The 18575-nt window shown below is 35.8% G+C and overlaps 1 protein-coding gene across 1 annotated transcript; it reads left to right on the top strand.

Annotated features, from left to right (window-relative positions):
• Nucleotides 1-15479: 15479 nt before the first annotated feature.
• LOC131616789 (cysteine proteinase inhibitor-like) lies at nt 15480-16271 on the top strand. The gene is made up of 2 exons (XM_058888237.1): nt 15480-15743; nt 15836-16271. The coding sequence occupies exons 1-2, from the start codon at nt 15639-15641 to the stop codon at nt 16019-16021; spliced, it is 291 nt and encodes a 96-aa protein (XP_058744220.1). The 5' UTR covers nt 15480-15638; the 3' UTR covers nt 16022-16271.
• Nucleotides 16272-18575: the final 2304 nt, after the last annotated feature.

Raw genomic sequence — 18575 nt, 5'->3', positions numbered from 1 at the left:
TCAAATACCTTTTTATTCTTAGACTCCTTTTTCCTTTGAAACCACCATTCTTGGAGAGTTTAGGACAATCTGGTTTTATATGACCTTGTTTACCACATTCATAACATGTGATATCTTGTGTTGAAGTGGAAGCCTCCCTTTTCCTGAAATGTTTCTTTCTTTTTACATAAGAAGCATATTTATCATTATTATCAAAGAACTTACCAAGTCTTTTCATGAGGTGCATGAAACTTTCATCTTCCTCCGGTGGATTATCAAACATAGAATCTACTTTAAGAGTGAAGCCTTTGGACTTTGTCTCTACACTTTCATGCTTTTCAAGTCTTCCAAGTTCCGTTTCGTATTCTTGAAGTTTTCCAAACAAGGTTGCAGAAGTCATTTTAGTTAGAGTCTTCTTCTCAACTATTGTTGTTACCATTGGTTTCCATTATCTGGTTAAGGATCTTAGCACTTTAAGATTTTGTTCCTCGGTAGTGAGTTTCTTTCCAAGTGCACTTAAATGATTTACTAAGTGAACAAATCCTTTTTGTTAATCAAGGATGGATTCTTCGGGTTGCATTCGGAATAACTCGTATTCTTGACTTAATGTATTTAATCAGGATCTTTTAACTTCAACGGTTCCTTCATGAGTTTCTACTAATGTATCCTATATTTCTTTAGCCGTTTTACATGCCGAAACACGAAAGAACTCATCCATGCTAAGTGCACCTTGAAGAAGAATGATAGTCTTTTTGTCAGCAAGAACTCTTTTCTTATCATCGTCATTCCATGATACTTTAGGTTTATCTGATCCAACGCCATCGACAACAGTTGTAGGAACAAAAGGACCATCTAGGACAGCATCCCTTACTTCTTCTCCTTGTTCTTCTAAGTGAGCCTTCATCCTAATTTTCCAAAAGTAGAAGTATTGTCCACAAAATAATGGAGGTTTGTTGTTGCTACCATCGTCTCTAAAAAATGGATTTTGATTTGCGGAAGCCATCTGGATCTTTTAGGAACAAGTTATCTATAACCTGCTCTGATACCAATTGTAAGTTTAAGAGTGGGCCTAAGAGAGTGAGTGAATTAGGACTTTGAAAATTTATCGGTTTTTTAGAAACAAGTTGTTCTTATTGTTAGAAAAAGAAATGTTCTAATCAATTTTCTTAGTTTTGATGATAACATTAAGTATGAATTTTGTATAAGACAATGTGGTACTCTAATCTTTTACGTTTTCCATTTCATGAAAAATATAAAAGAGTATGCACAAATCAGCGTCAGAAGCACTGACCCAGAAGTTCTGGATGGCTTTATAAGAACATGGTCTGGCAAGACATCAGAAGATGGTCCTGCAGAATCAGAACATGATCTGGAAAGCATCAGAAGATGGTAGTCAGAAGTGAAAGCTCTGAAGCTCTGATGGTATCACGCTCAAAGCACTTCAAGTCTGAAGACAGAAGTTGCATCTGCACCAAAGCTGGAGACTCTAAAATTCAAACGTCTATTCAACACATTCTGAGTCCAGAAGATAGTACAAGATGAAAATGCTATAACGTCAAATCTCTGATTGACAAAAAGAACGTTAGAAGCTACAAAAGGCAAAGTCAGTAAAAGCAGCAAAAGCATGGCTCGAGGTAGTTGACAAAAGTGTGAAACATTAAATGCAGCGTTGTACTATTCACGCAAAGCATTAAATGCTCCCAACGGTTATTTCCTCTCAAGCGCCTATATATAGAAGTTCCATTCAGAAGCAGCACACAACACTCTTGCGCAAAAATACATAAACACTGTCAAACTGAAATTCAAGAAGAACTTCATCTTCAACCTCACAACTTTGTAATATCTTAGTGAGTGTTAAGAACTAGAACTTAAGAGAAATATCACTTTGTGATTACAGCTTTATTAGAAGCAAATCAAACTCTTGTAAACATTTATTTTACATCGATTGTAAAAGGATTTCCTAGAGTGATCAAGTTATGATTTGTAGACTCTAGAAGACTTAGAGGGTATCTAAGTGGATAACCATTGTAATCAGTTGGATTTGTGGATTAAATCCTCAGTTGAGGTAAATCACCTTGTCAGGGGTGGATTGGAGTAGTTTAGTTAACAACGAACCAGGATAAAAATAATTGTGTTCTTTGTTTTTATCTACCATTTTGAGAAGTTACACTTATTCAATCCCCCCTTTCTAAGTGTTTTTCACTCCTTCAATTGGCATCAGAGCGCCGGTTCTAGGTGCAAGCACTTAACCGTGTTAGACAAAAGATTCAGGGAGAAAAACACAAAATCAAAATGGTTAAAACAACTTTATCTAATCCTCCTCCTGAGCAAAACAATAATGGTAACAATGGAAGCAGTAGCTTCAATGGTTACAATAGATCACCAGTCTTTGATAGTGAAAACTTTGAGTATTGGAATGATAGACTTGAAAGTTACTTTCTTTGTCAAGATGGTGACTTATGGGACTTAGTGTTGGATGGTTATACACATCCTGTAAACACTCGTGGAGTCAAGATTACAAGACAAACTATGAGTGATGACCAAAAGAAAGAATTCAAGAATCATCACAAGTCAATGACCATATTGTTAAATGCTATCTCTCATGCTGAGTATGAGAAGATAACAAACAAAGATACTGCTCATGGCATCTTTGAATCTCTGAAGATGACTCATAAAGGAAATGCTCAAGTCAAGGAGACAAAGGCTCTGGCTCTAATCCAGAAATATGAAGCATTCAGAATGGAAGATGATGAAAACGTTGAAGCAATGTTCTCCAGATTCCAAACTCTAACTGCTGGATTGAGAGTTCTTGACAGGGGATACACAAAGGCTGATCATGTAAAGAAGATAATCAGAAGTCTTCCGAGAAGATGGGGACCAATGGTTACAACATTTAAGATTGTCAAGAATCTGAATGAAGTATCTCTTGAGGAGCTAATTAGTTCCTTGAGAAGTCATGAGGTTGAGCTGGATGCAAATGAGCCTCAAAAGAAAGGTAAGTCTATTGCATTAAAATCTAATAATAAAAAATGCACTAACGCTTTTCAGGCTGAAGAAGAAGAATCTGACGAGTCAGAATCAGAAGAAGAAGAAGATGAACTATCTCTCTTATCCAGAAGAGTAAATCAACTCTGGAAGAGCAAGCAGAGAAGGTTCAAGAACTTCAAGAACTTCAAAAGGCCTAAAAAAGGAGAATCTTCTTAACACAGAAGATCTAGCAAGAAGAAGGTGACATGCTATGAATGTAAAGAGCCTGGACACTACAAGAGTGAATGTCCAAAGCTTCAGAGGGAAAAGCCCAAGAAAAGATTTGAAAAGAAGAAAGGTCTTATGGCTACATGGGATGACTCAGATTCTTCTGATCAAGAGTCAGAATCTGAAGATGAGCTGGCAAACATAGCACTCATGGCAACAGTTGAAGCTGGTGAAGAGTCTACTTCTGATTCAGACTCTAATGAGATCTCCTTCAAAGCTCAAAAGACAAACATGTCATGGTACCTGGACTCTAGGTGCTCACGACATATGACGGGAAGAAGGTCTATGTTCTAAGATCTGGAACTTAAATCTGCTGGAGAAGTAAAGTTTAGAGGGAACCAGAAGGGCAAAATCATTGACTCTTGAACCATTTGTATTGGTAACTCTCCCTCTATAACTAATGTTCTTTTAGTAGATGGATTAGCTCATAACTTATTGTCCATAAGTCAATTAAGTGACAATGGTTATGACATAATCTTTAATCAAAAGTCTTGTAAAGCTATTAGTCATAAGGATGGCTCAATCCTATTTACAGGCAATAGAATGAACAACATTTATAAGATTGATCTTTCAGATCTTAAGAATCAAAAGGTTACTTGCCTTATGTCTGTTAGCGAAGAGCAGTGAGTCTGGCACAGAAGATTGGGTCATGCTAGTTTGAGAAAGATCTCTCAGATTAACAAACTCAAATCTGGTCAGAGGACTCCCTAATGTGAAATATAAATCAGATGTTCTTTACGAAGCATGTCAGAAAGGGAAGTTTTCAAAACCTGCATTCAAGTCTAAAAATGTTGTCTCTTCCTCTAGACCGCTAGAACTTCTGCACATTGATCTTTTTGGCCCGGTCAAAACAACATCAATAAGAGGGAAGAAATATGGATTAGTCATTGTAGACGACTATAGCAGATGGACATGGGTAAAGTTCTTAAAACACAAGGATGAGTCACATTCTGTGTTCTTTGACTTCTGTACTCAGATTCAATCTAAGAAGGAATGCAAAATCATAAAAGTCAGAAGTGATCATGGTGGTGAATTTGAGAACAGATTCTTTGAAATTTATTTCAGAGAAAATGGGATTGCCTATGATTTCTCTTGTCCTAGAACTCCACAGCAAAATGGAGTTGTAGAACGAAAGAATAGGACTCTACAAGAAATGGCCAGAATCATGATCAATGAGGCTAATATGGCTAAGCATTTATGGGCAGAAGCAATTAACACAACATGTTATATTCAGAATAGAATCTCTATAAGACCTATTCTAAATAAGACTCCTTATGAATTGTGGAAGAACAGAAAGCCCAACATATCATATTTCCATCCATTTGGATGTGTATGCTATATTCTGAATACTAAAGATCATCTGCATAAGTTTGATTCTAAAGCTCAGAAGTGTTTTCTACTGGGATATTCTGAACGCTCAAAAGGCTACAGAGTATACAATACTGAAACTCTGGTAATTGAAGAATCAATCAATATCAGATTTGATGATAAGTTTGGTCTTGAAAAGCCAAAGCAGCTTGAGAATTTTGCAGATATAGATATCTCTAACTCAGATCATGAAGAACCTAAGAGTAAAGATGTATCAGAAGATCAAGTTGCAGCTTCTTTAGAGAATCTCAGAATATCTGAAGAGCCAACACTCAGAAGATCTTCTAGACTCAACTCTGCTCATCCAGAAGATGTGATTATTGGAAAGAAAGATGATCCCATCAGAACAAGATCATTCCTGAAGAACAATGCAGAATGTCAATTTGGTCTAGTATCTTTAATTGAGCCAACTTCTGTTGATCAAGCTCTGGAAGATGCTGACTGGATAATTGCCATGCAAGAAGAGTTAAATCAGTTTACAAGGAATGATGTTTGGGATCTGGTTCCAAGACCTAAAGGATTTAACATCATTGGAACAAAGTGGGTCTTCAGAAACAAGCTGAGTAAGAAAGGTGAAGTCATCAGAAACAAAGCCAGACTGGTTGCTCAGGGCTATAGTCAGCAAGAAGGTATTGACTATACAAAAACCTTTGCACTAGTGGCCAGGTTAGAATCTATTCGTTTATTAATTTCTTTTGCCACTCAGAATAACATCATTCTGTATCAGATGAATGTTAAGAGTGCCTTTTTAAATGGTTATATAGATGAAGAAGTTTATGTCTACCAACCTCCTAGTTTTGAAGACTCTAAGTCTCCAGAACACATTTTTAAATTAAAGAAATCATTATACAGAATGTAGCAAGCTCCCAGAGCTTGGTATGAAAGATTAAGTTCTTTCCTTCTGGATAATGGTTTCACAAGAGGAAAAATAGACACAACTCTCTTCTGTAAAACCTTTAAAAAGGATATTTTAATTTGCCAAATTTATGTTGATGATATTATATTTGGAACATCTAATGCTACACTTGGAAAGGAGTTTGCTAAGTCTATGCAGGCAGAATTTGAGATGAGCATGATGGGAGAACTAAAGTACTTCCTAGGCATTCAGATCAATCAAACTTCTGAAGGAACTTATGTTCATCAGGCTAAGTATGTCAAAGAGCTTATGAAGAAGTTTAATCTGTCTGAAAGCAAAGAAGCAAAGACTCAAATGCATCCAACGTGTGTATTAGGTAAGGATGAGGTAAGCAAGAAGGTAGATCAGAAGATCTACAGAGGTTTGATAGGATCTCTTCTATATCTTACTTCTTCTAGACCTGATATTTTATTCAGCGTATGCTTGTGTGCTAGATTCCAATCAGATCCTAGAGAATCTCACTTAACAGCTGTTAAGAGAATTCTTAGGTATCTGAAAGGTAATACTATTGTTGGTTTAGTCTACAGAAGATCTGAAGAATACAACTTAGTAGGATATTGTGATGTTGATTACACTGGAGATAGAGTTGAAAGGAAAAGTACTTCTAGAAGTTGTCAGTTTCTGGGTAGTCACCTGATCTCCTGGTATAGCAAGAAGCAAGCCACAATTGCCCTCTCTACTACAGAAGCAGAATATGTTGCTGCTACTGGATATAGTACACAGATGCTCTGGATGAAAAGTCAGCTAGAAGACTATCAGATATATGATAGTAACATTCCTATATTCTGTGATAATACTTCTGCTATTTTTTTTATCTAAGAATCCTATCTTACATTCTAAAGCTAAACATATTGAGATTAAACATCACTTCATTAGGGACTATGTTCAGAAGGGTGTTCTTTCTTTAAACTTTGTGGATACAGAACATCAGGGGGCTGATATCTTTACAAAACCCCTTGCTGAAGATAGGTTTAAGTTCATTCTAAAGAACATCAGTATGGATTTATGCCCAGAATGAAGGTGTTGAGAAGATCTGATATATGGATTAGATTTGAAATGCTTTTTTTTTCCTTATCAGATGTTCTGGTTATGTTTGATCATTTAGATACTCTGATTCTATTATTGGTAACGTTTCATATATCTAAGTATGATCCAGAACTTCTGTTAGATCAAAACAGCTGTCACCAGCTATTCCAGATGATGACCACGTGTTCATTTTAAAGGGACAAACATGCGTGCAGTTGATGAGACGCCGCCCTAGGTAATTGTGCAAATCTTTTCAAATTTCACGCTATCTCTTTTAACGTCTCTCAACATTAAATGTAAATGATTCAGTTTCTGTATTTATTGCATTCAGAATCTCATTGCATTTTATTTTTCAAATTCGTGCCTATTTAAACACATTTCATATTCAGTTTCCCTCTTTTCACACATTCATCATATTCGTTTTATGCATTTCTATCTCTTTTTCTCTCTCTTCAAAAACCCTAAAGTTAAGAAACCCCTAAATCTCAAGTTTTCTTCAATGGCTTCTTCATCAAATACTCAACGCAAGGTCTCGTCTTCTCAGCAACATCAACAAGAACAACAACAACAACAACAATAGTCTCCTTTGAAGACTTGTTTGATTCCATTTGAAGATTTAGAAGTTCTCTGTGAACTTATGGTTGATTTTGAAAATCTTCAAGCACACCAGTTCGACATCAAGACTAGTATGTTGGTTCAAGGATGGGAAAACTTCTTTGACCGTCTTATTGGACTGGTTTATCCTCTGTTGGTTAAGGAGTTTTTGACTCATGCTACTCTAACATCAAATGCCATCATCTATTTTGTGTTAGGGCAAGAAGTGGGTATTACTGAAAAATTGATAAGGAAGTTATTCAATCTCCAAGATTTGGGTGGAATAACAGGTTCCCTTCCTGGAAGAACTAATTGGGAAGTAGTTGATCCAGAGTTATTTACTAATGGAATAAGTTCACCTCATTCTACTAATCTAAAGCCTCCTTACAGAGTTTGGGCAAAGGTTATTCTGGGATCTCTCAATCACAGAAAATCTACTGTTTCTGCAACCTATATAAGTCAAGATCAGCAGTACCTTCTGTATTGCATTGGAAAGGGTATCAGAATCAACTTGCCTCAAGTTCTATTCAATCATCTGTGTACTCATGTGAAAGAATCAAGAAAGGCAGAATGTCTGAAGTATCCCAAGCTCAAGAAGAACACCATTCCTATGGGAAGATTAATATCAGACATTCTGACTTAGAGTGGTCTGATTGATGCTCTGAGAGCAGCTGGATCTACTCAAGATCTGACCATTGTTCATGGGAGTACTCTGACTGCTCATTCTCTGAGAAGAATGCAGTTGATTAAGAAGGTGATCTCCACTCCAAAGGTGATTCCTGATTTTCTGACCATAAGAACTCCAGTTGCTGACTTCCCTCTGGTGTTCAAAGAAGAACTGTTAGAATCTGTTCGACTTTATCTAGAATCTTGTGTAAGAGAACAGTCAGAAGTTGACCCTGCTTGGATTCGTGGAAGAACTCTTCCATCTTTGGATGAGTTAAAGAAAAAGGATAAGAAGAAGAAACAAAAGAAGCTGAAGAGAAAGGTTACTGATGAAGGTCATGCTCCAAAGAAATTTAAGAAGCAGAAGAAACGTTCAGGTATTGTAATCTCTGACTCTGTACCTGCTAATAGTTCTGAACATGTATCAACAGAGTCCCTCAAAATACCCAAAACTTCTGAACAGCTTCAGAAGCTCATAGAAGATATTGATAATGTAGACACCTCTAGTTTATATTCTACTTTTGACCTCCCACCTCAGAAAAGACCACAATCTTCTGAAATTCCATCTTCTTCAACCACCTCTAAAAGAAACCGTCCACTTCATTCTGAACCAACTCTGAATCCCCAACCTCTAAATGTCATCTTTCCAACTATTCCATCAGAAAATTTATTCTCCACTAATCAGCCAACCTCCTCCATTCCTAAACCAATTTCACCATTAAATGACCCTTCATCACCATCCACTCTTTCTGACCCTCTTGTTGCTATCATTGACTCTGAAAATGAAGCAGAATCTTCACCTCCTCCATTTTCTTCTATCCCTTTATTGCTTGATAGAACCCCTGAACCTTATTTTATTCTTAACCCATTTGATCCAATAACCGTCCTCAACCCTTCAATACCCTCTGTTGATATTCGTTTTGAATTATTGAAGTATAAGGTATGGACAGGGTTAGATGCTCTTAAGTTTGCTCATGACTCCAGGCTGGATCATGTAGCTGCTGGGAAACTTTGGACAGCTTTTGCTAAGGAAGTGTAGGCTGAATTTCTGGATCTTCAGAAGGATTGCTTAGCTGATGCTCCTGGTCCTGCTGGACTCTTCTTGGAGTACATTCCTGGAATCTACTACCATCCAATCACGGAATGGAAGCCTCTGGAAGAGAAGCTTTTCGTTGATGAGATGGAAGCAGATAATTCTTTGGCTCTGGTTATTTGGAAGCCACATCCATACAAGGTTCTGACTGGAGATTTTCACCTGCTATTCAACTGGGTCAGAGAGAATCCTTTGGAAGCTCACCCTGACATGGTGTATCCTTAAGTTGAGTATCCTCCAGAAGTTGAGATTCTTGTGTTTAGAGAGCAACCTGCTGAAGAAATTCCTGTTGAGGAAAATCATGAAGATGCTCAAATGGTTGAAGCTGATGCTGCTCATCCTATCCTAGTAAATAGCTTTGATGCTTCTTCTGCTGGCCCTTCTACTTCTGTTCTGATGAACACTCTGAAAGAACTCCAACAGAATCAGGCTACCTTGGCTAGTCGTCTGGACAAGCAAGATGGAACAAATGAGGAAATCAGAACTTGGATGCAAAAACAAGAAGAAACTTCCAAGAAGCAACTTGAAGACACTGCTGAGATTAAGAACCTTCTGGCTGCCTTAGCTTCTAAGTTTAGCCAGTCGTAGTCTGTGTCTTCTGTCTTAGTTGGTTTTCTTTATTTTTTGCATCTGTTTTGTTACATCTGCTTGTACTCTCTTCTTTTGATTAAATCAATATTATCTTTTTCTCTCTTCTTTTTATTGTGTCTTTCATCTGAATCTTTTATACTTTTTGATGTTATGACAAAAAGGGGGAGAAGCGTGCTAATTGAATTGATTTATAATATCAATTGTTGGGCTTAAGTCTCAACATTCCTAACATACATTGCAAGTTTTCTGTCTTTGATAGTTTTTGCAGGAATGTGATATTCTGGACAAGCTCAATATTGAGAGAAGCAAAAGGGGATAAGCAAGTTATAAAGAGAAGCAAATCTGAAGCAATCAAGCTCAATGTTCTGAAACATCTCGAGCTCTTCTATGTTCTGATTCAAGAAGCTATGAAGCTCTGATAGAAGCAAGCCTTCTTGATGTTCTAATAGAAGAGTGAAGATAGAGCTCTGATACAAGTGATCTCAAAGAGAAATTCAAAGCTCTGAAGCTCTCCAATGGAAGCTCTGAAGAGAAGCTCTGAATTATCTGAAAGTTCAAAGTTCAACGTGAAAGTCTCAACTGAAATGGAAAAATACTCAAGGAAGTCTTTTATTTATAAATTCTTCAAGTATTAATTTCAGGGGGGAGATTGTTAATCTCAGGGGGAGACATACTCACACACTCTGAATTATATGTTTAATGCTATATCTGTGTAATGTCTTTGTTCATCTGATATTCCGGATACAAATTCATATCAATTCTGTATGTTTTTGTCATCATCAAAAAGGGGGAGATTGTTAGAACAAGAAATGTTCTAATCAATATTCTTAGTTTTGATGATAACATTAAGTATGAATTTTGTATAAGACAATGTGGTACTCTAATCTCTTACGTTTTCCATTTCAGGAAAAGTATAAAAGAGTATGCACAAATCAGCGTTCAGAAGCACTGACCCAGAAGTTCTGGATGGCTTTATATGAACATGGTCTGGCAAGACATCAGAAGATGGTCCTGCAAAATCAGAACATGATCTGGAAAGCATCAGAAGATGGCAATCAGAAGTGAAAGCTCTGAAGCTCTGATGGTATCATGCTCAAAGCACTTCAAGTCTGAAGACAGAAGTTGCATCTGCACCAAAGCTGGAGACTCTGAAATTCAAACGTCTATTCAACACATCCTATGTCCAGAAGATAGTATAAGATGAAAAGGCTATAACGTCAAATCTCTGACTGACAAAAAGAACGTTAGAAGCTACAAAAGGCAAAGTCAGTAAAAGCAGCAAAAGTATGGCTCGAGGTAGTTAACAAAAGTGTGAAACATTAAATGCAGCATTGTACTATTCACGCAAAGCATTAAATGCTCCCAACGGTCATTTCCTCTCAAGCGCCTATATATAGAAGTTCCATTCAGAAGCAGCGCACAACACTCTTGTGCAAAAATACAGAAACGCTGTCAAACAAAAATTCAAGAAGAACTTCATCTTCAACCTCACAACTTTGTTGTATCTTAGTGAGTGTTAAGAACTAGAACTTAAGAGAAATATCACTCTGTGATTACAACTTTATTAGAAGCAAATCAAACTCTTGTAAACATTTATTTTACATTGATTGTAAAAGGATTTCCTAGAGTGATCAAGTTGTGATCTGTAGACTTTAGAAGACTTTGAGGGTATCTAAGTGGATAACCATTGTAATCAGTTGGATTAGTGGATTAAATCCTCAGTTGAGGTAAATCACCTTGTCAGGGGAGGACTGGGGTAGTTTAGTTAACAACGAACCAGGATAAAAATAATTGTGTTCTTTGTTTTTATCTACCATTTTGAGAAGTTACACTTATTCAATCCCCCCTTTCTAAGTGTTTTTCACTCCTTCACTTATTTTTCCGATTTGGTGCAAGAGTTTATAAATGTGTTACTTTCTTTTCTGGTCATGGTTTGTGAAAGCGGTAAATGCGGAAAAGTGAAGAACACAACGATGTATCCTGGTTCCCTTCATAATTCGAGAGTACTCCAGTCCCTTTTCAACATGAAAGAGATTTTACTATTGTTTGTGACTTGTACAAGACCCACACAAACACCAATAACAATCTTCTTGGACCAAGAACAATCCTCTTGGATTTTACACTAAGTCCATTAAGAGAAAAATCATCTCAAAGTGACTTTATTGCTTCCAAAAATCCTGGACAATAAGATACATCCAACCAAGTAGAACAAGAAAAACACTCATTTCCTTGCTACTCTCTTATTTCCAACAATCCTGGACAACAAGCACTATAAAGTAAATCTGAATTTTTACAAGATTTTTTGAAGTTGTATACAATATATCAATATCTTGATTGATCTTCTCTTTCAAACAAACAAACCCCTCAATGGTATACAAGTGTTCATAAAGTATGAGATGAAACTTAGAATAATTTTCAATGAAAGTTAAGTGCAGAAAGTTTCACTAAAAAATTCTGATATAAAACACTTGTGAATTTTGAAAGATAAAAGATTTGAGTTTGTTTTAAATTGTAAATGAAAGAGGTGTGTTGAATCTGAAAATAATAGAGTTTTTATAGCCTCTATGCACCATTTCAAAAGAGCATAATTTATGAGAGAATGCACTGGTTTAAATTTGAAAGATGCAAATAATTCAGAAAACAAGTTGCATAATTTTTGTCACTGGTTCGTGTGTAATCGGTTACGGCATAGAGGGTAATCGGTTACATGTTGTAACATTAGTAAAAGTATTTGAAATATGAACATTGTAACCGGTTACAACATATGGGCTACCGGTTACAGTTGACTCAGAGGCAAACAAACTTTTATCAAATGACATATTTTGTAACCTTTTCATATAAAGCAATTTATAAACATTATGATATGAATGAAAGATTATTTGTGAACACTTGTATGCATATTTAAGAGTTGAATGCTATACCTTGGACAAAATAAATATTCATGCTAAGATTCTTCAAGACTTGAATAATTTCTTTAAAACTTGATATGCTTAGATGTCTTGAGCCATTCCATTTTGCACTCATTTGTATGTTAGCTTGTGTTCACAAAACACACTAATAATTATAAACTTTAATATGGTCTTCCTAACACAAGGATATGACTGGTTGTTGCCTCCATCTCCCTTACATTATGGGAGAAGACGTTGACAATTTTCATCCGTAATCATCGACCATATTATCAGCCGAAGCCTAGGTTGAAGTAGGCACCCCTGCAACTATAAATAGTGAGGCTCGGCATGAGCCCAAAGGAGCAAATTATAACCTCAAAAAGTAAGGGTTATGACCATAACACATCTATGACAAAACTTTTTATCACTTGCTTATACACTAGTAAAGTCTTTTTCATCACAAACTACTAACAAATACCATGTCATTTAACTTAGCAAGAACATTTAGCATCAACCGTGAGACCGTGTAAGAATAGTTTCTTAATCGAATAGCCATTGATCCAAATGAGGAAATGACACGATCAACACCACCTAAAAAGAAAGGGATATTGGCCCTCGAAACAATTTGGGTGAATTATGACGCCATATTGTGGCCCTGCATGCATAAGTAAAAGGAATCCAACAAGAGTGGATTGTTGAGGACAATGATTTAGAGGATCTCTTGCTTCTATGTGAAGAGATTTTAGATGTTCTGGTCTTTGAAAACATCAACCCCCTCCTCTTTTCAGAATGATACATATGAGCACTTGACTTAAATTAACACATATGGCTAAAGTTGTTAAAATGGGTTACCGCGTATGAATCGGTCTACCAAGCTTGGTAAAACATACGGCTCAAGCCTTAAAATTAGAGCCCAGATTTGGTAAGGGCTTTTTTAGCCCGGTCTTGAAAAGCTCGTTACTCATCAGGGTAAGCATGTATGGGTTGTGGGGACCCGTTTGGCGTGCTTTACAATTTTTTTTTTATAAATTATACTAATATTTATGTTATTTCACTTGAAAACCACGTAATGAGTTGATACATTTTACTAAATTTATTTATTTTATGTTTCATTTAAGAATTTTATCGCATTTTATTAATTTGTGTTATGTTAGATATTTGTGTATTATTTTGAATAATTTCAAACTTGTATTGTATTTATTTGCATGTTATATTATTTTTTTCAAAATAATATAGTACTTAAATATGTATTATATTTATAATAATATACTTTATATAATAAAATATTAAATATTATAAGTTTTTTTTATCAAAAATAATAAATAAATGATCCGTTTAGGATCAGGTAGGCCGCAACTCATCTATGTGGGTAATATATTTTGAGCCCGTGTTATAATAGGTTTTTTTGGCCTGACCATATAAAGCCTGAGACTCGCTAGAGCTGGTCCATTTAGCATTGGTTATCCCATTTTGACAGCTTTATGTATGGTAATCATCGGGGAGACAAAACAACTCAAGTATAAGCTCGTTTTAAGCACCATAAAAAAGAAAAACTTCAATGTTATATGAACGCACCTCGGTACCCCATCACCGGGTACTCTTATTTCTCCAGATAATTGGTACATCAATTTTGTGAGAGTGAACATAATAAAAAGTAACACAACCATATTCAGCATTCGTCAGGGTAGCCCCAAAACCATAAAGTACTGTCTCGCCTTCTTTTAATGAAGTCATTATTAGGATTTGTAATCCTACCTAAAAAATGTTTATGAGCTTTCCAAAATGGTTGAAGGTTGTACACTTCAATGATTCTTTTGCACATAATTTGAATGTCATCAGACAATAAGTTATGAAGGGGACAAAATGTTACATAAAGGACGAAGAGAGTAGTGTGTAGAAAAATAAAATTGAGAAAAGTAAGAGAAACATAAATGTTACATAAAGGTCTTAAAAATGTTTTGTGTGTGTGTGTGTGTGTTTGAGTGTCTAAGTTTCTTAGTATCTTGGGATTAACTCTCATACTTTCACAAGACTATGGTCACTAAGATAGACACGACCAAACGGGCTTTCGTACTTCCTCTTTTTCATAACTCTGAAACTTCAAGTTTCCTTTCTAGATACTCTAATCTTATAAGCACTTCATTGGAACTTTGAATCTTTTACTTGATAAGGCTTTAGATAATTCAAGTTAATCACCATCATTCGAGAGTTGGAAAGATATCACCATCGACTTCAACAAGTATTAGCATTGTCATCATCAAAACACCAAGGCGTTCAACATCAAGATTATTAGCTTCATACTTGCAACACACTCTTCGACTTCCCATCCTCAATGACCTTAAATAAACCAAGCTCGCTCAAATCAAGATCAACGTACAAGAAGTAAACATGTTCCTTAACCTTTTCAACAGTCAGATTAGTAAAAAGACTCTCGGTCAGATAATCCAATAAAGACGTGTTCAGGTCAAAACCATTATATTAAATTATTATGGTTATATATAATTTATCTTTGTATGACCAATTGCTTTCTCTTTTTTTTTATAAGTTTTTAATGTTTTTGGAGAAGATATCTCGGTTTTCCTTAGACAAAGATCTGTCTAAGGAAAACTGAGATATCTTCTCCAAAAATCACAAAATCTCCACTCGTGACTTCAAATTTGACTAACGCATCCGCACACAGATTTGCTTCTCTAAAGATGTGATTCACCTTCAACTCTTCAAGTGTCTCCATAGTCCTCTGAATTTCTTTCACCAGAAAAAAATAATCCATATCCGTTGCTTTGTTTGAATCAAGTATATCAAAGACGAAAGTAAAATTCACATTCAAATTCACTTTCGAAAAGCCCAAATCTTTAGTGAACGAAAGACCTCCAAAATTTTTCCACTGCTCCGCTCTAGCGATAGTGAAATTTCCAATATATTTGTAGAAACCCCCTTTTAACCAACTCATAAAAATGATGTTTTTTTTTTTCTTTCATAAAAATGAAATTAAAATGATATTAGTGTTTTTAGAATTAAAAAAGAAAAAAAGAAAGACTAATTCATTATTTGGGTAAAAGACCTAAGATAGGAGTATCTCCAATAGAATAGAAGTCGTCGACATAGCGTATGGATTACGTGGCTTCGATACTGCCGACACCCACACAAACACTGCGTTAAATCAAAGTTTTCCCAATTATTATTCTTCCTCATTCCAATTCCAAACCAACTCATTCTTCTTCCTTTCCATCGCTTCCCGAGACTCCTCCGATTTCGATCACAAATGGCTACCAAACTCGGAGGCATCTCCGACTCCCCCGGTTCTCAAAACTCAGCCGAAATTGAATCCCTTGCTCGATTCGCCGTCAATCAACACAACACCAAACAGGTTCTCTCTCAGATTTCATGCTTTATTATATTTTTATGCGTGGGGTGGGGTTATATTTTCATGTAAACTGAAACTGTTGAATGGTTTTGAAGAATTCTCTTCTGGAGTTTACAAGGGTGGTGAAAGCACGGGAACAGGTTGTTTCTGGTAAACTGCACCACCTTACAATTGAGGCTGTTGATGGGGGTGAGAAAAAGATCTATGAAGCCCAAGTATGGGTTAAACCATGGCTCAACTTTAAAGAACTTCAAGACTTCAAGCATGCTGGTGGTGATTAGAAGATGCATGTCCGTTTCTGTAAGGAATTGTATACCCTTACTGTAATAGTCATAACCGGAGTATTATGATACTTTACTACTTTCATATTCTCATGTTAAATAAGTGGATTGTGTGTACTTTCATTCTCTGAAGTTTAAATAAGTGGATTATGTGGATGTGTTAGTTTAATTGTACTATGATATCTATGGGACGGATAATATGATATCGTGTTTGTTTTGTTGGATGAATATGATATTCACATCTGTCTCATATTCGTGTGGATATCCGTAAATGGGTAATATGTGGTTTAAAGGTATCCGCGGCATGAAATGGACATGAGATGTCAAATGGAAAGTCTTTCTGAATTTGTGTTGGTTTTATAATACTGAGTTGAGTGTAGATGATAATTGACTGCTCCAAGTATAGGGGAGTGAGAAATAAGTGCATTAAATGTCTTTCTCAACGATGGGACGTTCGTGTGAATTTTAAACAAGTGGCCCTAGTCTAAAAGGTTAAGGCGTTGCGTTTTTTTCTAAGATGCTTCAATACACTTGAGTGTCGTGGTATTCCTGAGGTGTGATCCGACTGTTGTTTTTTGTCTTTCCATATTTTTTTTCATTTAGGTCGTTGCTTGCTTGGTTCACCTTTTTCTATATAAAGGTCGATTGATTTTCTAAATAGACCTTTACTCTTTTTACTAATAGAAGCATACTTGGTCCTTGAGAAACCATCATTTCTTCTTCTAGCTTCTAGTTCTTCTAGCTTATAGAAATCTATAATTATGGTGTTTCTTTGTCCCATTAAAGTGGTGTGCCTTTCGTGTTGTCCTTAACCTTTCGTTTCCCTTGTTTGTCTTTACCTCGTTGATAGACCTTTGTTTCAAGTACTATTTTCAACCTTTGACTCATATTTTATAGTTTTCATTTCTTTTTCTTTTGCAATGGCTTGTATGAATGACTGTAACACCCCAAATCTAGAATTTGTTGCTTTTGTATTTATTTATAATTATTATATAATTTATGTGTTGTAGGTGTTAGAATATAAGTGAGAGTTAGAAATTATTTAGAATTATTAAATAATAGTTTTTATGTGATTTATTAATAAAATAAGAAGAAATAAAACAAATTGAATCTGTAGAGATTCTAGGGGCATGATGGTAATGGAATGAGGATAAGTGAGGGTATTTGAGGAAAAGCGTAGAAAGGGAATAAGGAGGAAAGTGAGGTCAGTTTACAACATACATGAAATAGATAGGAAAAGGTGAAGGAGGCTAGGGCATAGAAGAACAAGAGGTATTCATCCATAGAGTTTGAAGAAAAGCAATTCTAGGAGAATTCTAAGTTAAGGATGGGTAATGGTTGTCAAATATGAATGATATGGGGAAAGGGTAGATGTAGGGTTTTGATTCTTGTTGATTGTTGATTATAATGATTATTGATGCAATTGATGAAAACTCATTGATCTTGATGTTGCATGATTACGTTGAGTTGTGTTGTTAATGATAATATTTGTCGTATCTCATTTGTTGGATCATGTGTTCATGAATCATGTGTTGAATATATGAATTGATGATTGTATGATGTATCTATTATGTTAGGACTTCTTAATAGGTGATTTAGGCTGTTATAAATGTTATATAATTGTAGTATTTCGAATTCTGAGACTGGAACTATTTACGGAATCGAATTCGGAGGTTCGGAAGGCCTCTAACTGCAAAAATTGCATTTTTCTAGTTTGTTGTCCTGGAGGAGATCGCTAAGCGAGTAGTAGCGAAATAATTATGGTTTTCTTCTGTAATGAGTTCTCTAAGCGAGTTGTAGCGAATAGTAGCGAAAATTTGCTGAGCGAGTAGTAGCGAACATGTAGCGAGTGATGGTAGGACGGACGTAACTTTTGACCTTTACTCTTATTACTAATAGAAGCATACTTGGTCCTTGAGAAACCATCATTTCTTCTTCTAGCTTTTAGTTCTTCTAGCTTATAGAAATCTATAATTATGGTGTCTCTTTGTCCCATTAAAGTGGTGTGCCTTTTGTGTTGTCTTTAACCTTTCGTTTCTCTTGTTTGTCTTTACCTCGTTGATAGACCTTTGTTTCTGAAGGATAGAAAAACACTTAGAAAAGGGGGGTTTGAATAAGTGTAGCTTTAAAAACTTGACAGATAAAAATAAATTGCACAGTTATTTTTATCCTGGTTCGTTGTTAACTAAACTACTCCAGTCCACCCCCGCAGAGATGATTTACCTCAACTGAGGATTTAATCCACTAATCGCACGGATTACAATGGTTTTCCACTTAGTCAGCAACTAAGTCTTCCAGAGTCTTCTGATCACACACTGATCACTCCAGGAACAACTGCTTAGATACCCTCTAAGACTTTTCTAGAGTCTACTGATCCACACGATCACTCTAGTTACAATCTGCTTAGTTCACTCCTAAGACTTCCTAGAGTATTCTGATCCACACGATCACTCTAGTTCCTTACAACTTAATGTAATCAATTCTAAGAGTTTACAAATGCTTCTTAAAAGCGATAATCACAAACTGTGATATTTCTCTTAATCGTTTAAGCTTA

This window comes from Vicia villosa, linkage group LG7 (assembly GCF_029867415.1).
Source record: "Vicia villosa cultivar HV-30 ecotype Madison, WI linkage group LG7, Vvil1.0, whole genome shotgun sequence".
NCBI lineage: Eukaryota > Viridiplantae > Streptophyta > Magnoliopsida > Fabales > Fabaceae > Vicia > Vicia villosa.
The sequence above is the reverse complement of the archived record's forward strand: the minus strand, read 5'-3'. Positions and strand labels throughout refer to the sequence as shown.

Coding starts and splice junctions, on each gene's coding strand:
- LOC131616789 (XM_058888237.1), top strand. CDS start 15,639: ATGGCTACCAAACTCGGAGGCATCTCCGACTCCCCCGGTTCTCAAAAC. Junction 15,744..15,835: donor ATCAACACAACACCAAACAG/GTTCTCTCTCAG, acceptor ATGGTTTTGAAG/AATTCTCTTCTGGAGTTTAC.